The sequence below is a fragment of the Tigriopus californicus genome, chromosome 11, assembly GCF_007210705.1.
Source record: "Tigriopus californicus strain San Diego chromosome 11, Tcal_SD_v2.1, whole genome shotgun sequence".
NCBI lineage: Eukaryota > Metazoa > Arthropoda > Copepoda > Harpacticoida > Harpacticidae > Tigriopus > Tigriopus californicus.
Genome location: NC_081450.1, coordinates 10,111,234 through 10,136,661, shown reverse-complemented (window position 1 = coordinate 10,136,661; position 25,428 = coordinate 10,111,234). Strand labels below are relative to the sequence as shown.

General features: G+C 42.0%; 3 protein-coding genes across 4 annotated transcripts in view; 2 read left to right on the top strand and 1 right to left on the bottom strand.

The window, feature by feature from the left end:
* LOC131890718 (MAM domain-containing glycosylphosphatidylinositol anchor protein 1-like) overlaps nt 1-831 on the top strand; it is a gene marked incomplete in the record, with an annotated part of 45,333 nt that extends 44,502 nt beyond the window's left edge. The window contains 1 exon segment of the mRNA XM_059240125.1: nt 31-831.
* A 7,381-nt stretch (nt 832-8,212) lies between these two features.
* Nucleotides 8,213-11,626, top strand: LOC131890898 (facilitated trehalose transporter Tret1-2 homolog). 2 transcript variants are annotated; one of them, XM_059240343.1, is made up of 7 exons: nt 8,213-8,848; nt 8,976-9,404; nt 9,777-9,970; nt 10,271-10,518; nt 10,598-10,829; nt 10,903-11,144; nt 11,217-11,626. In XM_059240343.1, the coding sequence occupies exons 2-7, from the start codon at nt 9,041-9,043 to the stop codon at nt 11,548-11,550; spliced, it is 1,614 nt and encodes a 537-aa protein (XP_059096326.1). In that variant the 5' UTR covers nt 8,213-8,848; nt 8,976-9,040; the 3' UTR covers nt 11,551-11,626. The 2 variants fall into 2 exon arrangements, with proteins under 2 accessions (XP_059096326.1, XP_059096327.1); XM_059240344.1 differs by having other exon boundaries at nt 8,213-9,404.
* A 5,268-nt stretch (nt 11,627-16,894) lies between these two features.
* Nucleotides 16,895-24,226, bottom strand: LOC131890862 (protein masquerade-like). The gene is made up of 2 exons (XM_059240305.1): nt 23,676-24,226; nt 16,895-19,546 (listed from the first exon to the last, which is right to left on the bottom strand). Exon 2 carries the CDS (start codon nt 19,051-19,053, stop codon nt 17,131-17,133), a length of 1,923 nt encoding a protein of 640 aa, XP_059096288.1. The 5' UTR covers nt 19,054-19,546; nt 23,676-24,226; the 3' UTR covers nt 16,895-17,130.
* Nucleotides 24,227-25,428: the final 1,202 nt, after the last annotated feature.

The window sequence follows — 25,428 nt, the reverse complement described above, 5'->3', positions numbered from 1 at the left end:
TACCAGTACCACCTCTACTACCTACCTACCAACCTACCATCATGGTCTCCAAAGAGGGGAAAGGAGCGAAAAAAGAAACTTGTTCTATCAAGGCTGTGATATCAAGTCTGGCTGTGAAAAAAAGGAAATTATGAAAAAGCAGATGAACATTTTGCATAATCAACCCACCAAACCAGAAAGAAGTAAAGAGGCTCGCTTTCCCTTCCCCAAGTTCGTCCTCGCGAGTGTTTCGATGTTGTTTTCATTTCATTAAGAGCTTCTTCTTTGGTGGTGGTCCAAGCCCAAATGTCACGCTTTTCCACCACTGTTCTTAACTTCTCTTCTGCCACTACCACTACCACTACATACATCCCTGTCTTCTGTTCTCATTGTCAATTTTTGAAAAGATGAGGAAGGGTGCATGGAACCGTTAAAAGAGTAGAGAAATGAAGATGGTTTGTTAGGAGGGTAAACGAGCCTCGTTTGATACTACATAGATGATAGTCTTTTGTCCACCGTGTGGATGGGAGATGCGTTTTTATCCTCCAGTTGTGTTTGTGTGTGTCCTCTTTTATTTTTGAGCCACTCAAGGACCTTCATCATTCTGGGGGATGTGTTTACAGAAGAATCATTGTCCGACCATTTGTATGTCGTGCTCGTAGATAATTCGATTCAAGAATCGTTGAAGGACACCCTCTTTCACTCTCTCTGACTCTCATGCACACATACACACACACCAGGTACATCACTCTGTTATTATAAGTATTCCTACTATATAGAACTACTACGTGCTTCTTCTACTAATACTACATATACAACTGGTTCTGTATTTCGCACAGGCCAATCCTATTCTGATATTTCGTGCCCGTGCTCCATTTGATTGCTCCATTGAACTTGTTCTAACAAATTGCCCAAACGTATTGCGACTCTATTGAACCACGTCATTTATCGACCATGTATACATATATATATACTATTATTGACGCCGCTGCTGCTGCTAACACTTCTATTTCTTCTACCTACTCCTCGTACGTAGAATGAAAAGTCATTCCGTGAAATGACGTGCTGATTGTCAAATGGAATTCAGAGAATAAATGGACAAGAATTACTGAGCTCTTCGTGATTTGGTTGTAGCCAGTTTTCGGAACGTCGTTATTCAAATTCAAGGCCAGATTTGTTCTCACCTAAGCCTTGCTTTAACGGCGCTCGCTATGCCAAAGATGTGAAACATTGGTAGCCAACGACCCGATGCACTCGTTACCGGCATAACTCTGGTCAACGAGTGTCTATTTCTGCATGCATATGAATGAATGTACAGAAGTGTCCCTCCTCAAACTGGTAGGCGGCCTCAAAGCAATCTTGTCCTTTCCTTCAAGATGGACCGACGTTTCCAATTATCTTGGTTGACACTTCCAAACAAGTCCTCGATACAGAATTGGTTCTCGCCAATGAGGAGTCAGTCAAGTTGTTGGTACGTACTCCTCTCATATCAAATCTAGCACCAGCTGTCAACTAGCTTGTACAAGATCCTCTTACGTGCTCGTCGTACTCGATGATTGCCTCTTTGAAGGCGATTCGAGCCAGCTAAAGCAGCGCCCAAAGTAGAACGCGACACATATCAGACAGGTTGGAACATGCTTTCAAACAGAGAGAGAGAGAGATGGAGAGACCCAATGAGAGCAGGACTGGGAACCTGGAGGAAAATCATGGCCATGTTTTTTGCCAGCAAACAGCGACAAAAAGGCGGCCAAAAGGTTCCCCGAGGAATGGATGAAGGGGAAGGACAGCAATCTGCCAAACATCAAAAGGGGAAGAAGGCTTGCAGCCGGGAGATGACAACATGATTCCAAGCAAGCGAAACCCGGTCGTTGGACTTTGGCTTGTACCACACAATACGTAATAGATGCAATATCTGAGGTCTAATCGATGTCGTTCGATTCAGTCATAGTCACTCTTCGATCTCGTTGAATGGGGCTATGAATGGTTTGTTTCCGGTGATGGGACATTGATTGTTGTCGCGATGGAAACAACATCATTTCGGAGCGCCTTGATGAAACATAGAATATCTATCCGTTCATCCGCTCAACGTTCACTCAATAACATACATAACTGTACACAGTTTTCAATTTTTCATTGGGTCTGCTGTTTGAAAGTCAAAGCCTTGTCTATTTACAGTGATGTTGCCCTTGGAGCAGGTCCCAAGATTTGAAATGTTAAATTGGAAATGCTTGGGACCACAATTGGCACAAGAACGACCCTCGCAAGGTTTCCATTTATCTTGGTCGCTCAGTCTGAAGATCATTATTCTTGCCAAGCATTCCGCACGCACACACTCACTCGCTAGACTCAATCCAAGGGAGGACCCGAGACGCCCACACTCACTCACAGATTCACTCACAATTCCGAGATGACTCGCATGTATGTTCCTTGTTCAATTAGTATCTTGCTCTCTGAATCCAAACTGTCATGTGCACGCATATATAGTACACACTATTCCATTTAATATGGAAATCTTTCATAAAGCGATAGTTTCAAAGAATGTGTACTCGTTATTTGTCATTTGAGTACAATGCATTATACCACACGAGACGTTTGATGCATCCTCCCCTTTATTCTAATGGCTCTGATGACAGAGGAAGCATGAAACCTACGATAGTTCGTGAGAAAAAATCCGGGATTGTGGGAGCTTCTCCAAATTGATTACGTGCATACCAGTCTTCCTTATGCTGTATTGGAAAAAGATGATAGACCGCTCCCTCTCTTGAGTTTAATTATTGAGATATTGACATTGTCAGTCAATAGATTTATTCTGGGAAAATTGAAAATGGAATTTTTCTAATTTCAATGTACCCCTTGCGACAAAAAATGAGTTGTTACGCATTAGATGTTTCCACACCTGTAAGTGTTTCAATTATTGTTGGAACTTCTCTGAGAAATGCGCCGAGTTCTTGGAAGTCCCATCTTCATTCCCGTTGCAACTTTGCTGGAGCGAAACAAACCAGAGTGGGCTTGTCCATCACAAAGTCTCAAGGAACACGTACCGTGGATTCCATCAGACACAGCTCATTAAAACATGCGGAACCATCTTCCCTTGATCTGGCGTTTCAGAAACGGGAAGGTTAACTTGGTTGAATATCCAGTGGCATCCAGATATAACAAGAATGACTTAGAAACGTACTGTCATTGTCCAAAGCTGTGCTGACCACATTGCAGTGCTTTGATATCGGAGATAATGGGTTTCTATCTTCATTGACCTTTTGAATGGTTTCTGTAAGATGATGTGGTAGAGTACTATGACCAGAATCCTTCGTAGAGTGTTTTCTCAAACTGGCATGACCTTGGTTTCCTTGCATGCAAAGTTCAGTACTACATAGCGAAATGAATGAGTACATTGAGTAGTGGGTGGGTGCCTCCAGGTGTGTTGGTGGAATTGCGTGAAAGTCGCGGAACAAGTAACAAGCACTTTGTTTCCCTTAGTTCCCCACTTAACCAAGTGAACTCATTATCTCCCTAATTTATCCGACTAATGATCAGTGAAATGAGCATGGACTTGAACGCTCCCTGACTTTATGCATAGCCTTTTCCCAGGTCCTGAGTAATGGATAAACCACGGTGGAAGCCAGCAAGCAAGGCTGGAAAAGATCTTGGAAGTGCAGTAAAAGCAGATCCATGTTCCACGCCATCCCAAGAGAGTTTAGAAAACACAATCAACTTCCATTTTGAATTGGATCTTCGAATGGATTGAGAGGATTCAGGGTTGAGACAAAAAGTTGTTTGGTTCGGATATCTTCTTAATAGACCTCAATTGGAAGAGTATTCTGCGGTGTTTTCTGGGTTCTTGTCAGATAATATAGCAGAGTACATGGTTTTCGTCAAGTTTCAAGAAAAGAAACTAGTACATGATATGTAATCTTAAACTCTTCATAAACCACAATGTGTTTTGAGTGGTCTATCTCAAAGAGTTGAAACTCCTAGTAAAAAAAGTCATTAACTAAAGACATATCAACCGAGTTTTAGATCTTATTGGGATATCCTGTTGCATATGCAATACATAGCTATTGTTCAAGCACTTGACAACAGTGTCAATTTTTTCGCTTCGAAGTGGGAAAATCGGGACACAATCTCCACATACGATAGCTCATCGGATACGTGAATACCCCTGGATCCGAGAATGGTTACATTTGTGTGGATTAGAGTCCATGAAGCCTCAGAAGGTCTCAACGCTGAAATCACCATATTCATTAAACACTCATCCTTACGCGAGCGTAGCAAGTCGTGGAAGGATGACCCCAAGCTTTATCTTTCGTCGATGCTCGTGAGGCTAAATATAACTTAATGTCTCTGATCTCGCGAGGTCTTCAAGTGTCGGAACAACCCAGGTGCCCCAGTGGCCCATAAGGTCATCCCAGACTTTGTCTTTTATGAGTTAGGATTGCAACAATCTTAGATCATTCGCCATGTACAACTCGGTGGAGGACGCATTACGCGCTCCATCAAAGTTCAAGCAAATCGTCCCCTTAATGCCTCTGATTGTTTTGGTCTCAAAACATTCTACCAAAGAGAGGTGGTTGGAAGGAAATGGTTTGATTCCATTCGAGGTGGCAATTTTGTCTTATATATAAGATTTTTTATATCAGAGGATTTATTATTAATGAGGAGTTGTTCAACGCCATATTACCCATCGCCAAGCCGTGCAATGATTTTGTGTCAAGTGTTTTATAAAGATCCGGATAAAACACCGCGATCAATCCCGAAATGTTTAATGTATCTAAAAGTGAGCCACTCGTACATCAAGGCAAATTTTATACGTCTACCCAAGAACTTGTAAACTTTAACTCTGTTAAGGGAATCAACGACCCTGTTTTTCAGGTGGAACAAGAGGATGAAAGTGCATGAACCAAAAGCGTTCAATCAAAAAAGTGTAATTTTACTAAATACTCAACGCTTTCAACAAACTTGTTCAATATTGGCCTGACTGCTTTGAAGCGAGCGTTGGTAATTCCAACAAAGCTTGGAATGGTCGCTCCCAAACTCCCAAGCAGAGTAAAGAGATGGTCAAACCAAAAATAGGTTACCAAGATATTGCAGGAAAGTAGGATATTGCAAGCTCGTTTAACAATTATTTTTCTACAGTAGGGATAAACCTAATTTGCGGTCTACTTAAATCTTTCACTAACAAATGTTCTTTCACCCCAGCATCTGAAAATACCATACAATGAAATAGTTACTCGACTAGAACCTTTAAATTAAATATTACTGTATTTTATTTAGTAAGCAAAGTATCGGAATCGATGGCATATCCAATATGGTTATAAAAGGCGTTATACAAGAAATTGCAGCGACCTTTTGCTCGAGTGATCACGTCCTCGTCAATTACCGCATTTATTCCTTCGAAGTGGAGATCAGCCAAGGTATTCCATAAAGTAGCAGATCCTTGTTAAATATCTAACCAACGCCCATTAGCGTTTTGTTGTCTCTTTCGAAAGTTCTTGAAAAAGCTGATTTCACCAAATCTTTAAACCTTTTTGCGACAATCATTTTGCTAATGTCCAAATTAGTTGTTGCACAAAACAATTTGAAATGCGTGTCATTCATATTTTTTACAAAACATTTCCATTCACTCCAAGGTCAAGTTCGCCACTGTGTGTGTTCATCCATTTAAAGAAAGCGTTTGATACGGCCAACCTCAAACTTCTTAAGTGCATTGGGCAAGAAGCTATTCAGGAATTGAAAGCCTCGTGCCAGAATGCGTCCACGCGGCATGTGAAGTCCCACAAGGAAGTATCCTAAGATCATTTCATTTTTTTTTTCTACGTATGTAAATGACCTCCCTTTTCAACAAATTCTAGCGTGACAATATATGGGGACACTTCAACATTTTAGCACAGACTTAAATACATTGTAGAACGAAGATATTCAATGGTTAGTCAGCTGAACTAATTGGTTAGAAATTAAAGAAACATCAGAAAGCCTTGTTAAACAAAGTTGAGTCATATGTAGGCTCAATAACAACTTTTATAACCTTGACGTAATGGTCATGGGACATCGTATGAATCAGGTTGGGTGGAGACATCCGGAAGAAACGACAACAAAACAGTTGTAAATTGATGATGATGATGAAAAACTTAGTTTGAAGACCCAAATCTTAGAGGTAAGTCAATCAATTTGGCGTGGCCATTTTATTTGTTTTCGAGTCCTAAACACGGTTCCGACTCAGATCGGTCACCTTCCATGCAACACTTCAATAAAGTCAGGCTTAGAATATGGTATTGAGTACTTTGGACATTCTTCAGTCGAATCATTTCTCTGCTCTTCTTGAATCCTTTATGACTTTGCATGTTAGTTCAGTCAGCTTAAAAATAGTTCGCCTATACTCGGAAGCAAGTTTTTTAAATATTTATTTTCCCCCCTTTATCGTATGATGGCTAAAACAGCTATTACAAGATGTGACCAATCAGTGTAGCGTACAACACTATAAAGCAAGCGTTCATTCGTAGACTCTCAAACAACAACATGAAGAGCCTCACAATTATCTATCAATCAGTGACTTGTGCATTCCAAGGATTGCAAATGAATGGGGAAAAGAAGGGGCTTGAGGGAAGAGGCGTTAGTTAGAGGTGATTGGCGCAATTTCTTGGCACGAGAGCGGTCTTTGGTTCGGTTCTCCTCCCTGATCTTTCTCAAGGAAATTTTCAGATGCTAAATCCGCACGCATAAACCGAGAACCCATCAGGCACTGGACTTGACATTTCCTTTCGGAATTTGGAAATAGACAATGTTATATTATTGTACTTTTTTTGGTGTTAGTTGCTAGGGGAGGATGTGGGTGAGGCTCACTAGACATTGTTTGCCAAAGTACAAGTCACATTTACGTGTAAATATGTTTGCTTCAAACTTATTTTGTCAAAGGCTTATAGGTATAACTGAACAATATTTGACCATGTAGTCATTACTATATCTCCATGACCACCTATCAAGAGTTCTCTGATTCAGTTTTTGGTTCCAAATTTGGCCAAATTCATGTTTGTAGTCATATTTTTCGATCATATTAAGTGCAAATCATAAAGACAATTTATAATTCAGGATATTTTATTTTCTACTTTAGTCCGAGGTTCGTCTATAAGCTTACCATAATTTAGACGGACTTTTACACTTTTACAATCGAAATCAACTAGGTCTATTGGCAATTTTGCACTCTGAAAAGGTGTTCTTTTTTTCATATGTATGCAAGGAAACCTTTTGAGCATTCAAAGAACATGTGGTGACGAACGAAAAATTGCATTGGATACATCACATATTTCTTTTGTTCACAAAACCTATTTTTGAGGACCTTTGGCTAACAACATCAAATTAACTGTACGTACAATCTTAAGAACCTCTATCAATTTACCGGTCTATTCGTAGAGCCCTATATCGAAGCAGCGGTTTCTTTACGCCATAGGCTGTGTTAGCATCAAACAGTTTGAACAAGCTGTTTCTTCTCACATGATTTTCAAAATCATGAACCCACAGCCTTTTATTTTTAAAGATTAACTATGCCCGAGTTGTAAACTTTAGGAACAAAAGCAAGTTGAGTACAAAAGAAACACATTTCTCTTGCTCGTAAAACCGATTTTTAAGGACTTTAAAAGGAAGACATGGACGACGGCAACACTCAACAGAGACGCCAGGGTTGAAAATGGGCAGCTTTTAACCCGATTAACCACGTGCTTTTTCTTTCACTCGAGTATCAGCAGATTGCTTCACTCTAGGCTACTCTTAGAACCTGTTTTAGTGTACCTTCCTCCCCAACCCTAAGGCGCCATCTACCAAATTACAAAGCATCCGTAAATTGTCTCACCAACCTCAGGGATTTTTGGTGCTTACATAACAAGCTTTTTTTTCAATTTTGAGTTCTACTGAACAAGATCTAAGTTAACACATGCCCTTTACGAGGTCACAAGTAGAACCCGTGATTCTTAGGTGCATTCAGTCACCCATGGACTTATAGGCAGGGAATCATTCAGAACTGACCTTTAGGTAAATATTAGTGTCTTTGAACTCCTCCCGTAGGGCCCTAAAAAAGATACCGCGAGGAATTGTTAAAGAAAGTCACACATGTTTCACTCCACGGACATAGAATTTGGCCCTTTGGTCAGTACGCTCTTGGAGCCCAGTCAATAAACGTTGCTCTTTCAAACTCAATTTGACATTTTATCAATTTGACTAACCACGCCATTTTTCTCCTCTCACAATATTCACTCATAACCAGCCTCTGTTCAAGAACTGATTTGTCAATTCTGAACAAAAAACAAGCTCGCAATCGAAGAGCAGACTGATTAAGACCAACTAACTGTGCCTCTGAAACTGATTCCCCAGTGTTCCCAAAGAGGGTAGGCTAGGCCTGAAACCTGAAATTAGACCGAACATAATTGTGCATGATCGTATTCAAGGTGAGCTTTGAGTGCCTCAGTTAATTTATGACGCATGGCTATTCTTTCGGTCTCATTGGTTGGAAGGGCCCGGTATCATTCGTAGTCCATCCACTCTCTGAACAAGTTTGAGACCAAAACATTACCCAGCACACACCATTGTGATATACCGTACCTGCTGGCTGCTGCTAGGACGTCTGTGGTAGGTAATTTGCATGCTCGAATGCCTCCAAACCAAAGTTATACAAACTTAACAATTCGGTAAGGATTTCCAGCGCGAACGTGAATGAGACACGTTCGACCCAGTTGGGTCAGACATCCCGGTGATACCATTGTCAGTGCAACAGAGAGAAACACTCGAACACAATACTTGTCACATTTGTAGTCAAAGAGTTTTAGCCTATTGATCCACCGAAATCAACACCTAACGATCGAAGCTAGGGTGAACCACCTTCATGGTAAGTTCAACTCATTTGTGTCTGAAGGGACCGGATGAATGGTGAAGCCCTTTCTAATCATTCATGACGAGCGTTAATCCCAAACATATGATGTCACCATGACAATGGCTCCCATGCTCTCTTGCAGTTTCTCCTGCGACCTCGAACAGGACGGGAGAAAAATTGAACCAGATCGATTGATTCTAACTGGTCATGAAGACCGCTAGCAATAAACACAAGCACAACAAAAACAATGAACATCCTACTCCTAATCTTGGCGAAACTCCGTCCAAAAGTGTGGGCTCATCAGATGGCTGCGTTGAAGATGAGGAAAACAATGCTTTTCAAGGCAGTTTGTGGCGCCAAATTGGAGCCGTGATGGTCGTGAGTTCAACCAATTTCCTCCAAGGTTGCTCTCTGCCAACCGCTTCATTGGCAAGCGCTCAATTATCGTTGTTGAGCTCCGATCTGTGTGACAGAAATAATGGCTCGGTGCTGGGATGCCCGACCAGGGGGCATCATTTCCTTTATCAATTGGATGATCTCCAGATCTCGGAAGATGACATCACTTTGGTGGGTGAGTGTGTTTTGTTCTGAATTTCGGGGCCTATTTCAAATTTCAAGCGAGACGCTTCTTCCCATGACGTTCTCGTACGCCTAAAATGGGGCTCTGGGACAACCAGAATCAAGAACATATGCATTCACACGGACACCCCAAGGTCTCCAAACTCAAAGTTGGTAGTTGGTGCGATTGAAACCGTGTCGATTAGACCTTTGGCGATCGATGATCGGCTCGCGTGTGCTTATCTCTCGATTGAGATTGACAATTTCATTATGAGCCCCAGTTCAGTCCGTACATCGTGCGTACGGTAGAAATGGAAGCCATTTGCCCCGTCACAACCCCACGTGAAGTGACAAATTGTGGTCATTTTCCATTGTTTATCCACAGAGATCTCCTGGCTGTTGGGCCATCTCGTCTCCGCTGTGACATCCAACCCAATTGCAGAAATCATTGGCAGGAAGAAATCACTTGTCATTGATGTTATCGCCTTCATGTGTGGGTTCCTGCTCATGGCATTGGGCGACTCCGTGCTCCAATTGTGCATTGGCCGACTCCTACTGGGATATCCACTTGTCAGCTCAGTACGTACCTGTTTCTTCATTTGCTTGACACAGAACTCCTGCTGACGGTTATCTGTTAGAATCGCGGCTCCAAGCTCTGAAAGGCACCAATTTAACCCTTTGGTAATGCGTTGCAGAGGACAGATTTCTGTCCTCTTGTCATGCATATTTGACGTCATTCCTTTTGAAGCCTCCGCCAAGCTATCATTATTGTTATCATCATCATCATCGTCATAATCAACAACAGCATGGCCAAAGGAATGATTGCCACAATCCACAATGACAAATGCTCTCATTACTCCATTCCGGTTTTCATTTCAGGTCTACCTCTGCGAAATTGTCCATCCGGATATCCGAGGTCTAAGTGGTGGAACCTACTCAACTTTGAATGCGGTTGGGTACTCGTTAACACTCCTGTTGGGGGCAGTGCTGCCCTCTTGGCGATTGGCCCTACTGATATTGGCCATACTTCACTTACCCATATTGGTTCTGATCATTTTTGTTCCCGAATCTCCCACTTGGTTGATCCGCAAAGGTCGTGTTGACGAGGCTGAATTGGCCCTCAAGCGGTAGGCTTCCATTCCCTATTAAAGCAGGATATGATGGTCGCTCATCAACTCATGGAGCCTTTTTTTGTTGCTGTTCCAGACTTCGTGGAGCTACCGTTCATCATGCCAAAGAGTTTAGCGATCTCAAATTTCAAGTTACACACAACTTTAAGCGTGATGATGACTCGGCTAATTCCAACATCATGAACGTGTTCAAATCTATGACGAGGAAGAATTTCCTCCTGCCGTTTTTCTATTTATTTGTCCTGTACGTCGGAATCGGGTGGAGCGGAGTCACATTCATCACATACAACAGTATTCAATTATTCCAGGTAATCATTTCTCACGCCTTCTCACGCCTATTGATTTAGATTGATATCTATCGACTGCAACCTTCGATTCCAGGAAGAACACCTGCTCTTCGTTGACAAGTATTATATCAGTTTCTTGGTGTCACTGATCAAGATCCCGGGTGGGTTCGTGGGTATCATTTTGATGAATTTCCTTCCTCGATCCATGGTATTGCAATCCACCGGTCTCTTGGTAGCTGTCAGTCATATCCTTATGGGATTAGTTTATCTCTCGTTGATCCCGAAATGGTGGGCCCTGGTGGCCATCACCGGGGCCTTTTTTGGATGCTCGGCAGGGTGAGTTTGGCTGTTTTCCTTTCCATTGAGATTCCATACCCTAACAGGAATTTACTTAATCGCCAACTGTAGGTATCTCACGTGCGCTCACCTCATCTTGGGCGAACTGTTACCCGCCAACCTCCGGTCCATTGGAGTGGGATTGATCTCAGCTTCTGAGTCAGTTTCAACCATTGTGCAAACTGTGGCTTCGGACTCTGTGATCGATCATATTGGCCGATCTGGCCTTTTCTTTGTCTTTGCGGGTGTAGTGAGCGCCTCTGTGTTTCACGCCCATTTTCTAATGCCCGAAACGAGCGGACTAACGTTGGAAGAGATCGAAAACGTTTGGTTGGAACATGAACAACCGGGACTCCTAAACCGACGTCTCTCGTGCAGATTTAATACACCTCTATCGGCTGGATGACGGCATTCTTGAGTAGGTTTTCTTCTTTGTGGATGCAGCTTTATGTCGTATGTTTGAATAAACGACGTCAACAACACGACGCTTACGTTTTTGATAATCATGTAAGGAGCGTTTTTTCCGTGCATATATTTTCTCACTTTTTCAACGCAGCCATTCGTAACAGGTTCATCCTTGGCGTGTCTTCTCATCAGTCAAATGTCAAAATAAATCTCCCAAGATGAAGGAGCCCAACGTAGAATGTTAAGTACACTCATCACGACAAAACATGACTAGCATTCTAACAAACATGGCCGCGGCAACAACACTAGGCCTATCTCATTGGCCAAGCAATGTCAAACAAGCCAAGACCACTTATGGCTATGAGATGGCAAATTTACCTCAATTTGTTTGGAAAGTCCTGCTTGAAGACTTTCCATGTGCTCTATACCACTCCTTAGATAGGAGGCAAACTCTTAAAAAGTGTATAGGGTATGTACTTTATTTTTTTCTGAGGATCTCTTGAGATTTCTTCCTCGTTTTCATCTTCAATCCCCAATTCGAAATCGATTTCCAGACACAAAAGGAGACTTCGGATCTTCCAAAACCTGCCAATTTGAAGATGCGCCCATTTTCCACTTGCAAACCCAACAAATCTTCTGAAGGACTCTTTAAGGTCTTCTCGCTTCGATCCAACTTCTATCCATTGCTCGAGATTTGAGTGGAGAGATGTGTATCACCCAATAATGCATCGAACAAAAATGGGGTTTCCTCTTGTAAAGGCTAAACAAATTTGTGGACCTAGATACAGCCCATGATCAAGAACGAAGTAATAATTAGCAGTGGGTGTGATACCTTAGTGTCCTAACCTCTGACGACACAAAAGCTATACTATAAGCAATAGAGGAACCCAATCTAAGGAATAGATCATTAATCCTAAGGATAAACGAGATTTGTTTCCATTTGTAAAATTTATGTATGGTATCTTAGGGAAGCAAAATTCTTTGCTGAGTTGAGTAATTTAATTATTGCTATTGATAACAATTCCTAGTCAACACTCACTCTCTTGGGGTCGTCTTTGACATTCTATTTTTATTTTTTGAGGGAAGAGGATATAAAACTGTGCCTGAACCGTATTTTCGATGAAGAACCTGATCAAGTGCCGACATACCGTGCATTGTTACTTGCTGAATCAAGAAGCTAGAAATGTGATATTGAACCAAGGTTTGCTGGCTGCTTGTCTAAAAGTCAGGTGAAGCTCTTGAAGTTCAAAACTTCAAACCAATTTGGGGCAAATTTTTGAGTAAAGGCCAGCATGATCAACAACAATTTTTCAACGGAATTCAGAGCAATTGCCGACAAGAACTTTCACCAAAATCTTTGGCAGAGTGCCTAAGTACAGTTGAAAGTGGAATCACTCATTCCCTTTGTTCTTTAATGCAGTTTAAAAGAATTTCATGGCTCCATTGACTCGCAATAAGATACGTAATTTTCATTTCATGTCTTACTCCATTTCTTCAATTGAGATGTTACGGCTAAGACATGTAGATTATTTCGATTATACGAAAAGGAGAGCCATTACAACATTCCGATATGTATCACATATGCAAACGCTCCTCTGTTGATCAAGGGTTGGCCTTGAAAAGAAATCCAAGGATTGCCAAATCCGCCTTCATGGCCCGCCCGGTTTGTCAAGGCAAAACAAATGGGATTTTTCAGAACATAAATATGCTCAAGCCCATTAAGCATCCTCTTTTGTTTAGATCAAGATCTAAGTAGCAAATTAGTCTGGTAAGCTAGCCTTTCAGTTATCCGATGACTAGACCGTTTTACGTACGTACCCTCAAACCTGGGGGGGGGGGCGAATTAACCATCACCACAATCGAAGAGTCCTTTGTGGCTCGTTGTACATTACCATCAATTACCATCTAAATGGTCCTGTCTCTTTCTCGCTCTTTTCTTTTAGACCATCTATGTACGTTGTCGACGGTAGATTGTGCAGTATGTTTTGTACAGCAACCCTCACTTCCTACGCCCTCAATGATCCTTGGAGCCTCGTTTGGCTTCTTCTGCCCTCGGAGCTTTTATAAATCAGGTCAATCAGAATGGTAAAGGACCGTGAACTTTGCGTAGACGTTGTTTGTCAGTCAATTTGGTTGGCTATGGAAAGGTTTTCAATGACAATGATTCAATGATGATGATATTATAATTTGAGTTGGATATTCGCCGGCAAGCCCAATCTGATGTCGGCCTTGGCGAGAGGGTCTGAACAGAATCAGGAAATTGCTTCTTAATAGTTGGCTCTCTTCAGCCAATGGGTATTTCATTTACATAGACTGAAGGTAGAGCTGAATGAAGCGTTCGCTTGACAAGGTTTTTAACTTTACAGCCAAACTTTAGACCAATGGCCTAAAACGCAGTTCTGGGCGTGGACTATTACTTTTTTGTACCATTTTCGGGCGTTTTCGATACAAATATGAGTATTTTGGGCCGGATTTAAATGGTGTTTGACTGACATGATCGTTTTTGCAAACGTTTTGTCACTAATTACACTAAAGTACGACTAGGTTTAAAAAATTCACATGTTAGTACATCTGTCTTCTATTGATAGATTGTTATGAGACTTTATTCATTACTATTTAGTGCTTCAGCAAAAAAATCAGAATACTTCTCATTTTCAAATTGCTTTCTGGAATTGCTAAAATACTTTCTCTATGAGAGTAGCATGACAACCAAAAGACCATTCCAATTGAATCGTTAGAATGAGGTGATTAAACATTCAAAAGATCAATATTTCAACATCAATGACAATATGCCTAACCCAAGAAAAATTACATCAAAGATTACCTTGGCTTCCAATTCTAATCGAGCACATTTAGAAATTATCCATAACTGTATCAAAAAAGCATTTACTTTGATCCCAATTGAAGCTTGAGGTATGCTTTTGTATTCATGTTTTTGGTTAAATATTTTGCCATGCCTTTGACTTGTTCAATAAATAAGTCAAAATTGACCCTCTCTTATATGTTTTTTGTCAAATTATGCTACCTTTTCGTCGATTTCTTTCTACCTTATTTTCCGAGATCTTGTCATAATTTAATCACGAGGTGGGTTTCTCGAGCGATCCATTTCGTGGAAACCTCCGTCACGATATGTGCAAACCCCTCTAGCGATCTGAAAGCAAGTTCCACAATTCGCTTCAAATATTCATGAGAGTACATTTCATATTCGCAACTACCTCAAAGTCAGAACGGGCTTCATCGTTTCTCTGCATGTCGACCTTCATTTGTGACAGCCAAATGTTTCGTCGTCACATGATAAATCTTTATTTGGAAGGGGTTTTCGTAAACGATTATCATGATGCCTGAGGAATTAAGAAGACGGGACAAAAAAATCTTGCTCTCTTCAGGGACATTTCTCTGACAGGAAATGCATGCTTCTGCACCGAAGACGTACGAGGAAGTGAAAAGTGAGAACTCCGTAGAAGGTGTTTCCTGATTATTGAGCATGTTTGGCCACTGGTTGGCTCCTTGCTTCCTGAATCTTGGCGACGATCCTGGCCTACCTGGATGATTACTTGAAAGACAGGTGCATCCGGAAATGACCATTGCGTTTTCTCTCTGGTCCACTCGAGTGCTTCAAAACACGATGACCGAGCACAAAATGCAAATGATCCGGAACTCCCAGATCGCAAAGGAAGTCATTGGCCAGTGTCATCTTATTTGAATGCAAGCTCACTTGCTCGTTTCAGGCCTAGTTTGTGTGTCAGATAGATGTCCGTATATGCCTCATCTGGTACTTAAACGAGGACTGCCTCAAAGAGGTATGTGGAAGGATGATGATGACGAGGTCTTGAATACGCAAGTGCATGGTACTGCCAGAGATGGCTGAAGGTCAAATATCGATGCACACAAAAGCGGTACAAACCCAACTGCGGTACTTGTAGTAGTAGTAGCAGTAGTAGTAGTAGTTGTTCATCTTAGTGTTGCATTTTAATCCGTCCTGGAGTCCTTGGGTTGGGAAGGTACAGTGGATACGGAGAGAAATACAAGTGCATAAACCCGCACCTTTTTGGGCTGCTCAAAAGAATAGGGAGATGGTGATCATGAAATTCCGCCGACGCCTCCACCTACTTGAGCATAGCCCACCTAAGAAAGATGATCTTTTCGATTGGCTTGCCGAATAAGATCAGATCGACCAGAGGTGGTGGTTAATGTTAAGGTTAGTTCTAAGGACTGCGCAACTGAGCCCATTGTTTTTGTACTTATCAAATTGGCCGTTTTATTCCCAAATGAAACGTGGTTGAAAGCTTGAAGCATCTTCAGCTAATGGCAAGATCACCCACATGCATAGACACACAACGAATTTGACAGATTGTCTAAGCCAAGCGTTCAAGGCTGATGGTTGGGCGTCTGTTGTTGTTGTTAGCTTTGTTTGACAACGAGCATCCCTGAAATTCCTTTCGTCCAACCTTGCCCTCTTTATCTTCGAAGTTCACTGCCGAGCTTGATTTGGGTACGTACATTATGAGCCTACGTACGTTCGACCAAAGTACACGTACGTAGAGCACCCTGTCCCTCTTTCTAGCTCAAACGTATGCATATTCTGCATTTGTAATGTATGGTGGGCCTACTCTGGTGAAGCCCTATACATCTTCTGGCATAAAATTCGACGTATGTATAGTACGCCAAAATAAACCCGAGAGAAAGAGAAAAATCCCTCCCCGTTTCATTCGCTTCATTGGCCTCTTCTTACGTATTCAGCACTTTTGGATTGCATCGCTTGTTCCGAAGTCTCTTTTTCTCCAAAGAAGGGGAAAAAGCGAGGATTGTTCTTCAAAAATGAGACTGATAAGGAAACCGATTTCCGCCCGCTTAAAAAACTTTAAGGCAATGGGTGCGATACAAACATGTGAATGACGTTGGCTGAGACTCTGGGTGTCCAAAACGAGTTGAGGATATGTCGGTCTTTTGTCTGGTTACTGGTTTGAAAAGAAATTCATGGCAGTAATCTTCTTTCCGGATCTCCGTCTACTTCTTTTCCTACATTTCTATTCACTCGTTTCAGCGTTCCTCTTTTGAGCTCGGAACAAGATGATGATGTCTAGAGCAAAGGAGAAGGAGCTCTGAAGCATAACTTCCAGTTTGAAAAGATGCAATTGTGCGCTAAAACGAAGTAAATCTTCGACAAGAAACACTCCCCTCAAAATGAGCCTTTATTTGGAGCGCACACAGGATGGTTTTCCTAAAAAGACGCCACTTATGAGGCTCATTTTTTTTTTTATACAAAGCAAATTAAACAGAGATATGTAATGCCTGTCGCACCTCAAAATGTACGTACATTTAAAGCTCCTTCCCAAGTCGTTGCACGTTTCCTGAATCTATATATACCGGTGTGTCAGAACCATGTAGACAAACGCTGTATGGCAAAAATATGTTTGTATTGTGAATGTTAGTCGAGAACTTGTACAATGTACATGATGCATTAAGATGGGAGTCAGTCCCTCGAGACAGATTGGACTTGAGTGGGCCTCACAATCATTTGTATTGAATGTCCGTTCCCATTCGAGGCACACAATGGGAATTCCTTATGACAATTTCATCTCTACGGAACATTGAGCTGCTGTCGTTCCATAACGTTGGTGATCCACGAGAGAGTCTTGGCAATCTTATGAAAGATGACAGGTTGAAGCCCACACACACTTGGACCGTTGGACACAACGCCCACAATCATCCAACGCCCTTCGTCGTCTTGGACTTGAAGAGCACCGCCGCTGTCGCCGGGACACGCGGACACGTCACTGTTTGAATTTCCGGCACAGATTTGATCGTCAAAGTTGGAGAGTCCTGTCTCGCTCAAGCATTGATTATCGGACAGAATGGGAATGGTGGCAGCCTGCAACACGTTCGAATGAGGGGCTTTGCTGTCTTTGCCCACCCTGCCCCAGCCGACCACGGTGCTTGGGGTGCCCGGGGCCAGGACATGGAACTCAGGAGTGGGGAGACAAATGGGTGCGACATTTGGTGCCAATTTCACCTCCCTATCCAACATGAGGAGGGCGAGGTCATAGCGAGGCTCGGATTCCACGTAGCCATTGTCACGGAGGCGCATGACATTGCGATAAAGCGGATGTCTTATGACATCAATGGCCATGTACGCATCGGGGAGGACGGGTTCATTCTCCAACTGATCGTATTCACCCAGAATGACTTTGTAGGTGATTTCATGCTGCGGAATTTCAATGCCACACAAGGGAACATTGATGCAGTACTGGGTACAATGGCCTGCCGTCAGCACCCACCGCTCGTTGATAAGGGTTCCACCGCATTCCTTATCGATGTTTGGGCCTCGAATCTTGATATGAGCTGTCCATGGAAATTGACCATAGCCTGCATCCAAGCCACCCATGATTCTTCGATTGGCGTTTCTGGACACGCCGCAGTGGAGATATCCATCCTCTGGAGGGATGGCAGCGTCGTAGTACACGTCCCGGAAATCGTAGTCAGGCACGATGTTCTCCGATTCCAGGAAAGTTTCCTCGACAGAGGTCAAGGGAATTGGAACACCGTGCTGATGATGGTGATCAGCGGGAACAATCGTGAGAGGAATCGTCGTGGAGGCAGTAGCTATTGAGGCCGAAGAATAGGAGATCAGGTTCTGCTCTGGCTCATCAATAATTGCTAATGCCCGGCCAGATTTTTGCGGTCGCAGTGACTGCTGAAAACGTAAGTGCTTGGGAGCTCGATGGCTGCCCCGTTGCCCTCCAATGGCCAGAGATGGGGCCTCTCGCAGTGAGGCACTCGAATAAAGTGGTTCTTGAGAGTAGGGTCGCTCCGCAGAGAATGGGACCGAAGGTGAGGGGGGTGATGGTGGCAATGGCGGGGACTGCGCAGGTCCCGAAGTGCTGGACGAGCTCGTCCATCGAGAGCAGCACACATGGAAAATCCCAGGACAATTGCTTGACCTCTTGGTCTCTGGTCTGCCCCCTTGTAGCATACATGCGAACATATTGGTACAGTGTCCCAAACAGGTTCCATCCCTGCTCTGAGGGGACCCTCCGGCTCCTCCCTTGTGGTACCGCCTTCTGAAGGGTCCCTTGTGATTCCGATTCCGCCTGAACTTGGACGGGTGTTTCTGTCTCCTTTTCTTCTTCCTTCGCTCACTGTTGTGAGGCTGGCGATGGCGATATTGCACACTGTCTGGGGTTAGGGTGGGGGTTAGAACCACTGCTCGAGATCCTGCTATGGAAAGTGGAGAGGAGCTTGGAATTTGATTTATGGTTTCTGTAGGTGAGGCCGTGTTGCCCAATTGGGTTAGAAATAAAGTGAGGCGAAGTCGCCGCTTCGCTTCCGAGGGGGATACCCATTGATCGGAGTATGGGGATATGGGAATCGTCGGCTCGGGCAAGGTGAGGGACTCAATAGGCGGCGTGTACACATAATGATATGGCCCTTTTCTCAGCTCCCCGGTTACAAATCCCAAACATGCCGCCAAAAGGCTGAGGAATACAACTTCAAAGGGATTCATCTTATCAGGCTGTTGGGTGGTGTTTCGACAACAATGTGGGTCGTGCGCCAGCCAAATCCCCAATTCCACCTCTCATAGTAATATTTCCTTGTGTGCGATGAAGCAGCTCCACGTGGTTCCATGAGATTCTCCACCTTCCGTTGAGAGCGAAGAAGAAGAGAAAGGACCTGGATGCCGGAAAGAAAGGGATGGTGGATATAGGAACAGGAGAAAGAAGGGAATTTCAATTTATTTTCAATTTCTGCTCTTGAAGGTAATCACTTTTTTTTCTTTCATCCAACAACAAGGCTGTCATCTTGAGACAAATTTAATTTCCATCTCATTACAAGTCATGATGATGAGCGCGAGGAGAACAGGATGAAGAAGAAAAAGACGGTTGAAGCACCAATGATGATAAGCTCAAAGGAGGCGAACGAGCCCACTCGCATATTGTTCCAGTCTTTTGATCAAGGTTCAACCCGAACTCATGGCATTTCGCCAAACCGTTTCAGACCTAGAACAAAAAGAGGCTTAACTCAAACCAAGCACATGTATACATTAACAATGCCGTGAAAAACTAACCAACACATGTTAGAGAACGGGTTCAAAAGTATGACTTGGTCGTTTGTGGCCGAACGTGCGGGTGCTTTGTCAAAGACAAGTATATGGGCCGATCAACCACATATACATCCCTTGACCCCTTTTTTATGCCTGTATTAGTAAAATGCATCTGACGGAGGCATGGCCGACTCGAACGAATTCTAATCCTACTCGTATTCCTTTTGTTCTCTAGCCCTAGACATGTCATGTTGATATTTAACAGTGAAAATCTATCGCATGCTTGGTTGGCCATGTGCAGGAAATGTGAAAAAGTTCGTACGGGGGACAAATCTGATTGAGTACTTTTGTCCCTGACCTCCATTTTCTCATCGTAAAATACTGTGTCTATGCTTACATACATACGTTTCTACCTGAATTCAAACAAACGATGAAGGCGATCAGATCAGGTGCTGCCAATGCGAGGATCGTTTGTTTCAAGAACACTTGGTAGCCAAAGGAAACGTACTTTGTTCATCAAATATTCTGGGTGGAGTATTTTGGGATGATGAAAATGGCTCTTTGCAACTTGGATGCCGACTTTTTAGGGGGAAAAAATGTCGCCATGCTTGACGAACTTGGTGGCTCTGCGCTGACAACTCGTTACCTTCAATGTCAGAAGAAAGAGCAAAAGCGGGGAAAATCAATTGCAGATCAAAACTCGACTTGGAAATGCCAACAATCCACTCTCAAGTTAGGTTGTCAGAGCAGAGTTTCAAAAGGTCCCGCTAAAGCTTGCTCAAAGCACGTCAAGTGAAACATGGGGAAAGTCCTGAACCACAACGGACAAAGGTGCACAGCGTGAAACGCAAAAAACCAACTAATCAACTTCGTTAACAGTAGATAGATAAACTACGAGTACCTTCGGTTGTGTTGTTAACATTTTCGTCAAAAATGTTAGTTTGTGACAAGACTTGCGGATTTGCGGCCTAGTGATTTACTGTCCTTGTGGACGCAAAAAAAGTTTTGAACGAAATGAAGTTGCAAATTGCTCCTTAGGTTTAAAATTCAATTAACTTCAACTTCGAAGTTCCTCAACACAAGGGAAAACCAACAACTCATTGAAGAAATCGTATAAAAGCAACACCTTGCCTTGCCATGTTTGCGTCTCTTTATGCAAAATGATAGGTTCAGCCTTGGACTCTAAACGTCTAAGTGTTACTTGTCATATTGTTTATTGTTTGTTTATTGTGTCAACCACTCCAACACCATGTAGTGGCAGATGAAGGAGTTTTGGTATAATATATATGTATATATAATATAAATGTAATACCTTGAAAAAATATATTCCTATTTAAATTCTAGTCCCAGAGGGCGTGGGTTCGAATCCCGCCTTCGGAGAAAACCAAATCCCGCTGCTTAAAAGAAAGCCATGGTGTTCCAAAATGAAATCATTTGCAATCTAAGCAATTTGACAAATAAATAGAAGAGAGACTCATTCGCAAGGCTATGAAACAAAACCCAATCTATCCTGCTGTCTTGTTCTATCTAAGAGTTGTTAAATATAATGGATAGTGGAGCTGGTTTTCCTTTTGGTTAGTCTTTGAATTTTTGTAAAGTACACCCTAAACCTAATTGATACTAACTCGACTAAACGATCACAATTATGAAATCAAGTTCCATTCTGATTATTAGTTGAATATAGTTGACATGGAATACGCCAAAGGGAACAGGTAGACATGTCTCATGTTAATGAACACTAGATAGAACAAAAAAAGTGCTCATGACTTTTCAAACAAATAATACACTGAAAGCGATTCATTTTGCTCAGGAAGACAAAGGACCTTGTGCAAACATGAATGCATACACCTATTGCCATGATAATATTAAAACCATATGCGATCATCAAATTTAGCAATTTCTCGATCTCGATTACAGTTTCAATAAAGGACAAGTAACGAATGTTTCAAAATAATCACTGTAGCAATCACAAAATTTTGAGGGGATTCTGTAATTCGACAGCAAAGGGGAGATTGCAAGAATCATTTGAGATGAATGGAATTGTACTTTTTCGTCATTTAATTCATTTAGGATCTTTACTTGAAAACGGCATTCGTCGCTAGGTTATTTTGGCTTGATTGGTTTGCATTTAATGGATCAATCAAGAACATGTTTTGACTGAAAATCTCCAAACAGGTTTTTGGAAAAACAAGTTCAAGCCATGTCTACTTCCGTTTCTGTGCCAGACTTTTGAACAATCTCAAACCAGGAAGAGATAATTAGAAGACGAAACAAACTAGTTCGTGATCTGCATCAACAGTTTCCAGAAAAATTACCAAAATCAAATGCCAATTGGTAATAATGTTATCTAACAAATTCAAGGTAATATACCACCTAAGTGTGAGATTATCTTGGCTTTTTTGACCATGGCATTGAAAACACGAATCTACATGAATACAGAAATGGATGGCATCAAACGAAATCTGCCTCAAGATGAGGAGAAAGTGTTGCGCACCCTGCTATTATGGTCCCTTCGTGAATGAATATTTTCATGGGAATATTTTTTACTGTTAACCTGAAGGTGAAATATCGAAACTTTGTCTATCTGCATATGTCGTTTGTATGAAAATTATCAAGGTTTTGGGAAGCTTCAAGTAGGGTTGATCGAAGCGATTTGTGGCTTAATAGTTGGTAGCATTCAGAAGTCTCGCAATTCATCTCAAATCAATCATCATTGAGTCATGGGCCGATTTCAATCATCTTGGTCCCCAAAAAGTTTATAGGGTCATGTTTTTAACGATTTTAAGAAAGTGGATATTTCCTTGAGTAAGTATGATAGGTTGATCATTAGCATTTTTTTTATTTAGGTTGTCGATCACTGTAAGAGCCAATTTTTTTCTTAAAACTTTCGAGTCAACGGTTCATTCGATTGAATTTTGCACTTCAAGATGAAAAAAATGGCATTCGACGGTTTGACTTGGTTCTGGTTCGTTTAGATAGCATAAAACCGTTCCAAACAATTAAATTGTATTAAATCCTACTTCTTTGGCAGAGTGACGCTAAGAATAAAAACGATCTAGCCACAAGACTTTGTGCATCCATCGTGTGCGCTAGGGTGGCCTTCAAAGAGTCAGAGCCTTGGCCTTTTTTTGATGGAGAGAGGTTGGCCACAAAAACTTTTCCCAATTCCGTCCGAGCGAGAAAGTCGAGAAATAGTTGAGATCAGAGAGAATTTGATGGTTCTAAGATTGGCTCACAAAACCATATCACCGATAACCAAGGCCTTGGAAGTATTGGTAGAAGTAGTCAAACATTGTAAGTGCATAATGCATTAAAGATCCAGACCATTTTGAACTCGCTTTCCCTTGTTGATGTCTTCCAACAAAATATGATTCATTTTTGCAACAGTCAATGTAAGTCAAAGTCATAGATCTATGCGTGATAGTCTCCCAAAAAGAAATAATCTAATATTCTTTGAATATATTTGGTCCTGATTGCAGCTTGAAACAATAAAACAAAACAATAAAAAAGCCGTTAGTTCGAAACTGGTGAAGAAAATAGATTTTTCATTTTCTCCAAAGTTGTTTACTTTTCAGTCTGATTGCTCCCACTGCTGAAGGTATCATTTTTTTCAAGAAGCATTCTCCCTCTATTCGCGAAAAACAGCCTTAAGTTTAAGGGTAGGTTCATTCCCCACAATTTGTCCATTCATTGTGTTTAACCACCGTTACCAAAAGCTTTTATAATAGCTATTGAAGTGGAAAGACATCGAGGTTTTTTTCTATATTAACCTTAACTGTGCTTTGGCTTATCTATTGGGTATTCAAACAGGACCCAGTTGTGACGGCTTAACAGTGCAGGGCTCCCTTCAATTTGGCATTGGCCATTGAATTGATCTCGGAATGTGCGGCTTCTACTGTGCGTACATAGAAGAAATTGCCTATGCAAATATGCATCGCTATGACGAACTGAACGCGTGAAGTGTTTTCGAAACGTGATTTGTCTCGAACAAGAGCCATGTGAAAAGATTCTTTGAATTCAAATATGACACACCTCATTTAGAAACATTGACATTCAGAAAGTGACCGGTCGATCAATGCCCTTACCTTGATGCGAAGCTAACCGATGATGCACGATAACAATGTGGGACTACCGACTTAAATTTCTCTTTAGAGAGTTTACAGTTCACTTCTCGAGATTCACTTGTGGAACGACAAAAAATACGGTCACACTCACAGCCAGCGGATAATAAGTCACTTCATGTTCCTCTAAGCACGTTTTGATCCCATAATAGGCCGATTTCCCCCAATTATTTCTGCCACTTTATCAAACATCAACGATTCGGCGGAGAAGTGAATGGAGTGAGTGCACAATTGCAACTGATCACTTCATGACTTCATTTCTTTCCGCGAATCAAGCCGAGCACGGGATTGAAAGATGTTTTCAATTCAGGCGACAAGTTCCGATCAACGATCGCAGGGAGGAACGAGGATGGTCTTGCGGTGGTTGCTGTGGCTGTTGATGTTGCGCACCTTATCCCTCCTCCTTCTCATCAGCACCACCGCCACCACCACAATCTCTATCATCATCATTATCATCCCTAACAACCAAAGGACCCTTCGAGGGAAACTTGCAGGTGTACGTACCTACATCACCGGTCCACTAAATCCATCCATCCATCTACACGGTACAAGGCATCCCCGTTTTTTCATGTAAAAGTGTACTATACATCGCTCTTCATTATTGGCCCTCGTTTTAGTCAAACAATCCTCAAATAATCGTAGCAAGTTTTGTCGTTATAACTCAATTCTTCTTGAAACCATCACCGGTGCTAGTTTTAAAACATTTTATCATAGTCTCATTTTTTTCCTTTTCGGCAAATCCAAGCAATCTAGTTTCTACATGCTATATTTGACAGTCAATTATGCTTGTTAATGATAAAGTTGAAAGTTTTGGGCCAATATGATGGACGAACTATTGATCTGAGATAGATGGGTTTCACTTGCAATTGCTACCACATCTTATTGTAAGCATAATTCTTATGCTAAGCGATCTTATCTATACCTTGAGTTATTCGTGTTTTATTTTGAATGCCTATTTGCTTATAGAGTAGATTGTACAGCGAGAGAATAATCGTGATCGAATTCAGCAAATGCCATTAAAGGTGGAATGCAAATAGTCATGAACATTTCAACCTGGTATTATTTTTCCAGACAAATTTTTTTTCAATTTCTCATATTGAAAAGTTCTGTCCCCCTTTAGTTTGGATAACAAATTCAAGGATCGATATGATTCGAATAATTGATTCTAAAACGTGTTCAACAATACCTGACTCAACTTGATATTTCAGAGGGTGCGTAATTCTATATGTGTGTGGGGTGGGCGTTGTAGGCCAGCGTTTCTTTCCAATGAACACAGACAACTTCCAACCTACATTCAAGGTGTGCGAGTGCTTCCACGGGAGAAGAGGACGGAGGAGGAGGAATTGGTCACTTTTCCGCTTTAAGCTAGAGATTATCCGCGGAATGACGCGAAGGAAAGCGTACATCGACGGAGGGCCCCGTTGATGTCGGCAGATATACGCTGCTTGTCTTCATTCGCCCCGACCAGATTTTTGAGAATCCAGACCTTTATGGAATCTCCCAAAGGGCTTCACATAATCCTAACTGATCGGTGTGTCGGTGTGGTGCAAGCTATCTCGGAAGATGATCGATTGGAATCATGAAGTCGTCAAAGCAGAACAAGCCATTATCGAGTACTTTCATGGATTATTTTTTTTTTCATTTTACCAATCCAGTTGGCGGTCCAAGACAAACATGTACTGCGTAGTTAGGTCATATTTATTTAGGGCAGTGCCTT

Coding starts and splice junctions, on each gene's coding strand:
- LOC131890898 (XM_059240343.1), top strand. CDS start 9,041: ATGAAGACCGCTAGCAATAAACACAAGCACAACAAAAACAATGAACAT. Junction 9,405..9,776: donor AGATGACATCACTTTGGTGG/GTGAGTGTGTTT, acceptor GTTTATCCACAG/AGATCTCCTGGCTGTTGGGC. Junction 10,830..10,902: donor ACAGTATTCAATTATTCCAG/GTAATCATTTCT, acceptor CTTCGATTCCAG/GAAGAACACCTGCTCTTCGT.
- LOC131890862 (XM_059240305.1), bottom strand. CDS start 19,053: ATGAATCCCTTTGAAGTTGTATTCCTCAGCCTTTTGGCGGCATGTTTG.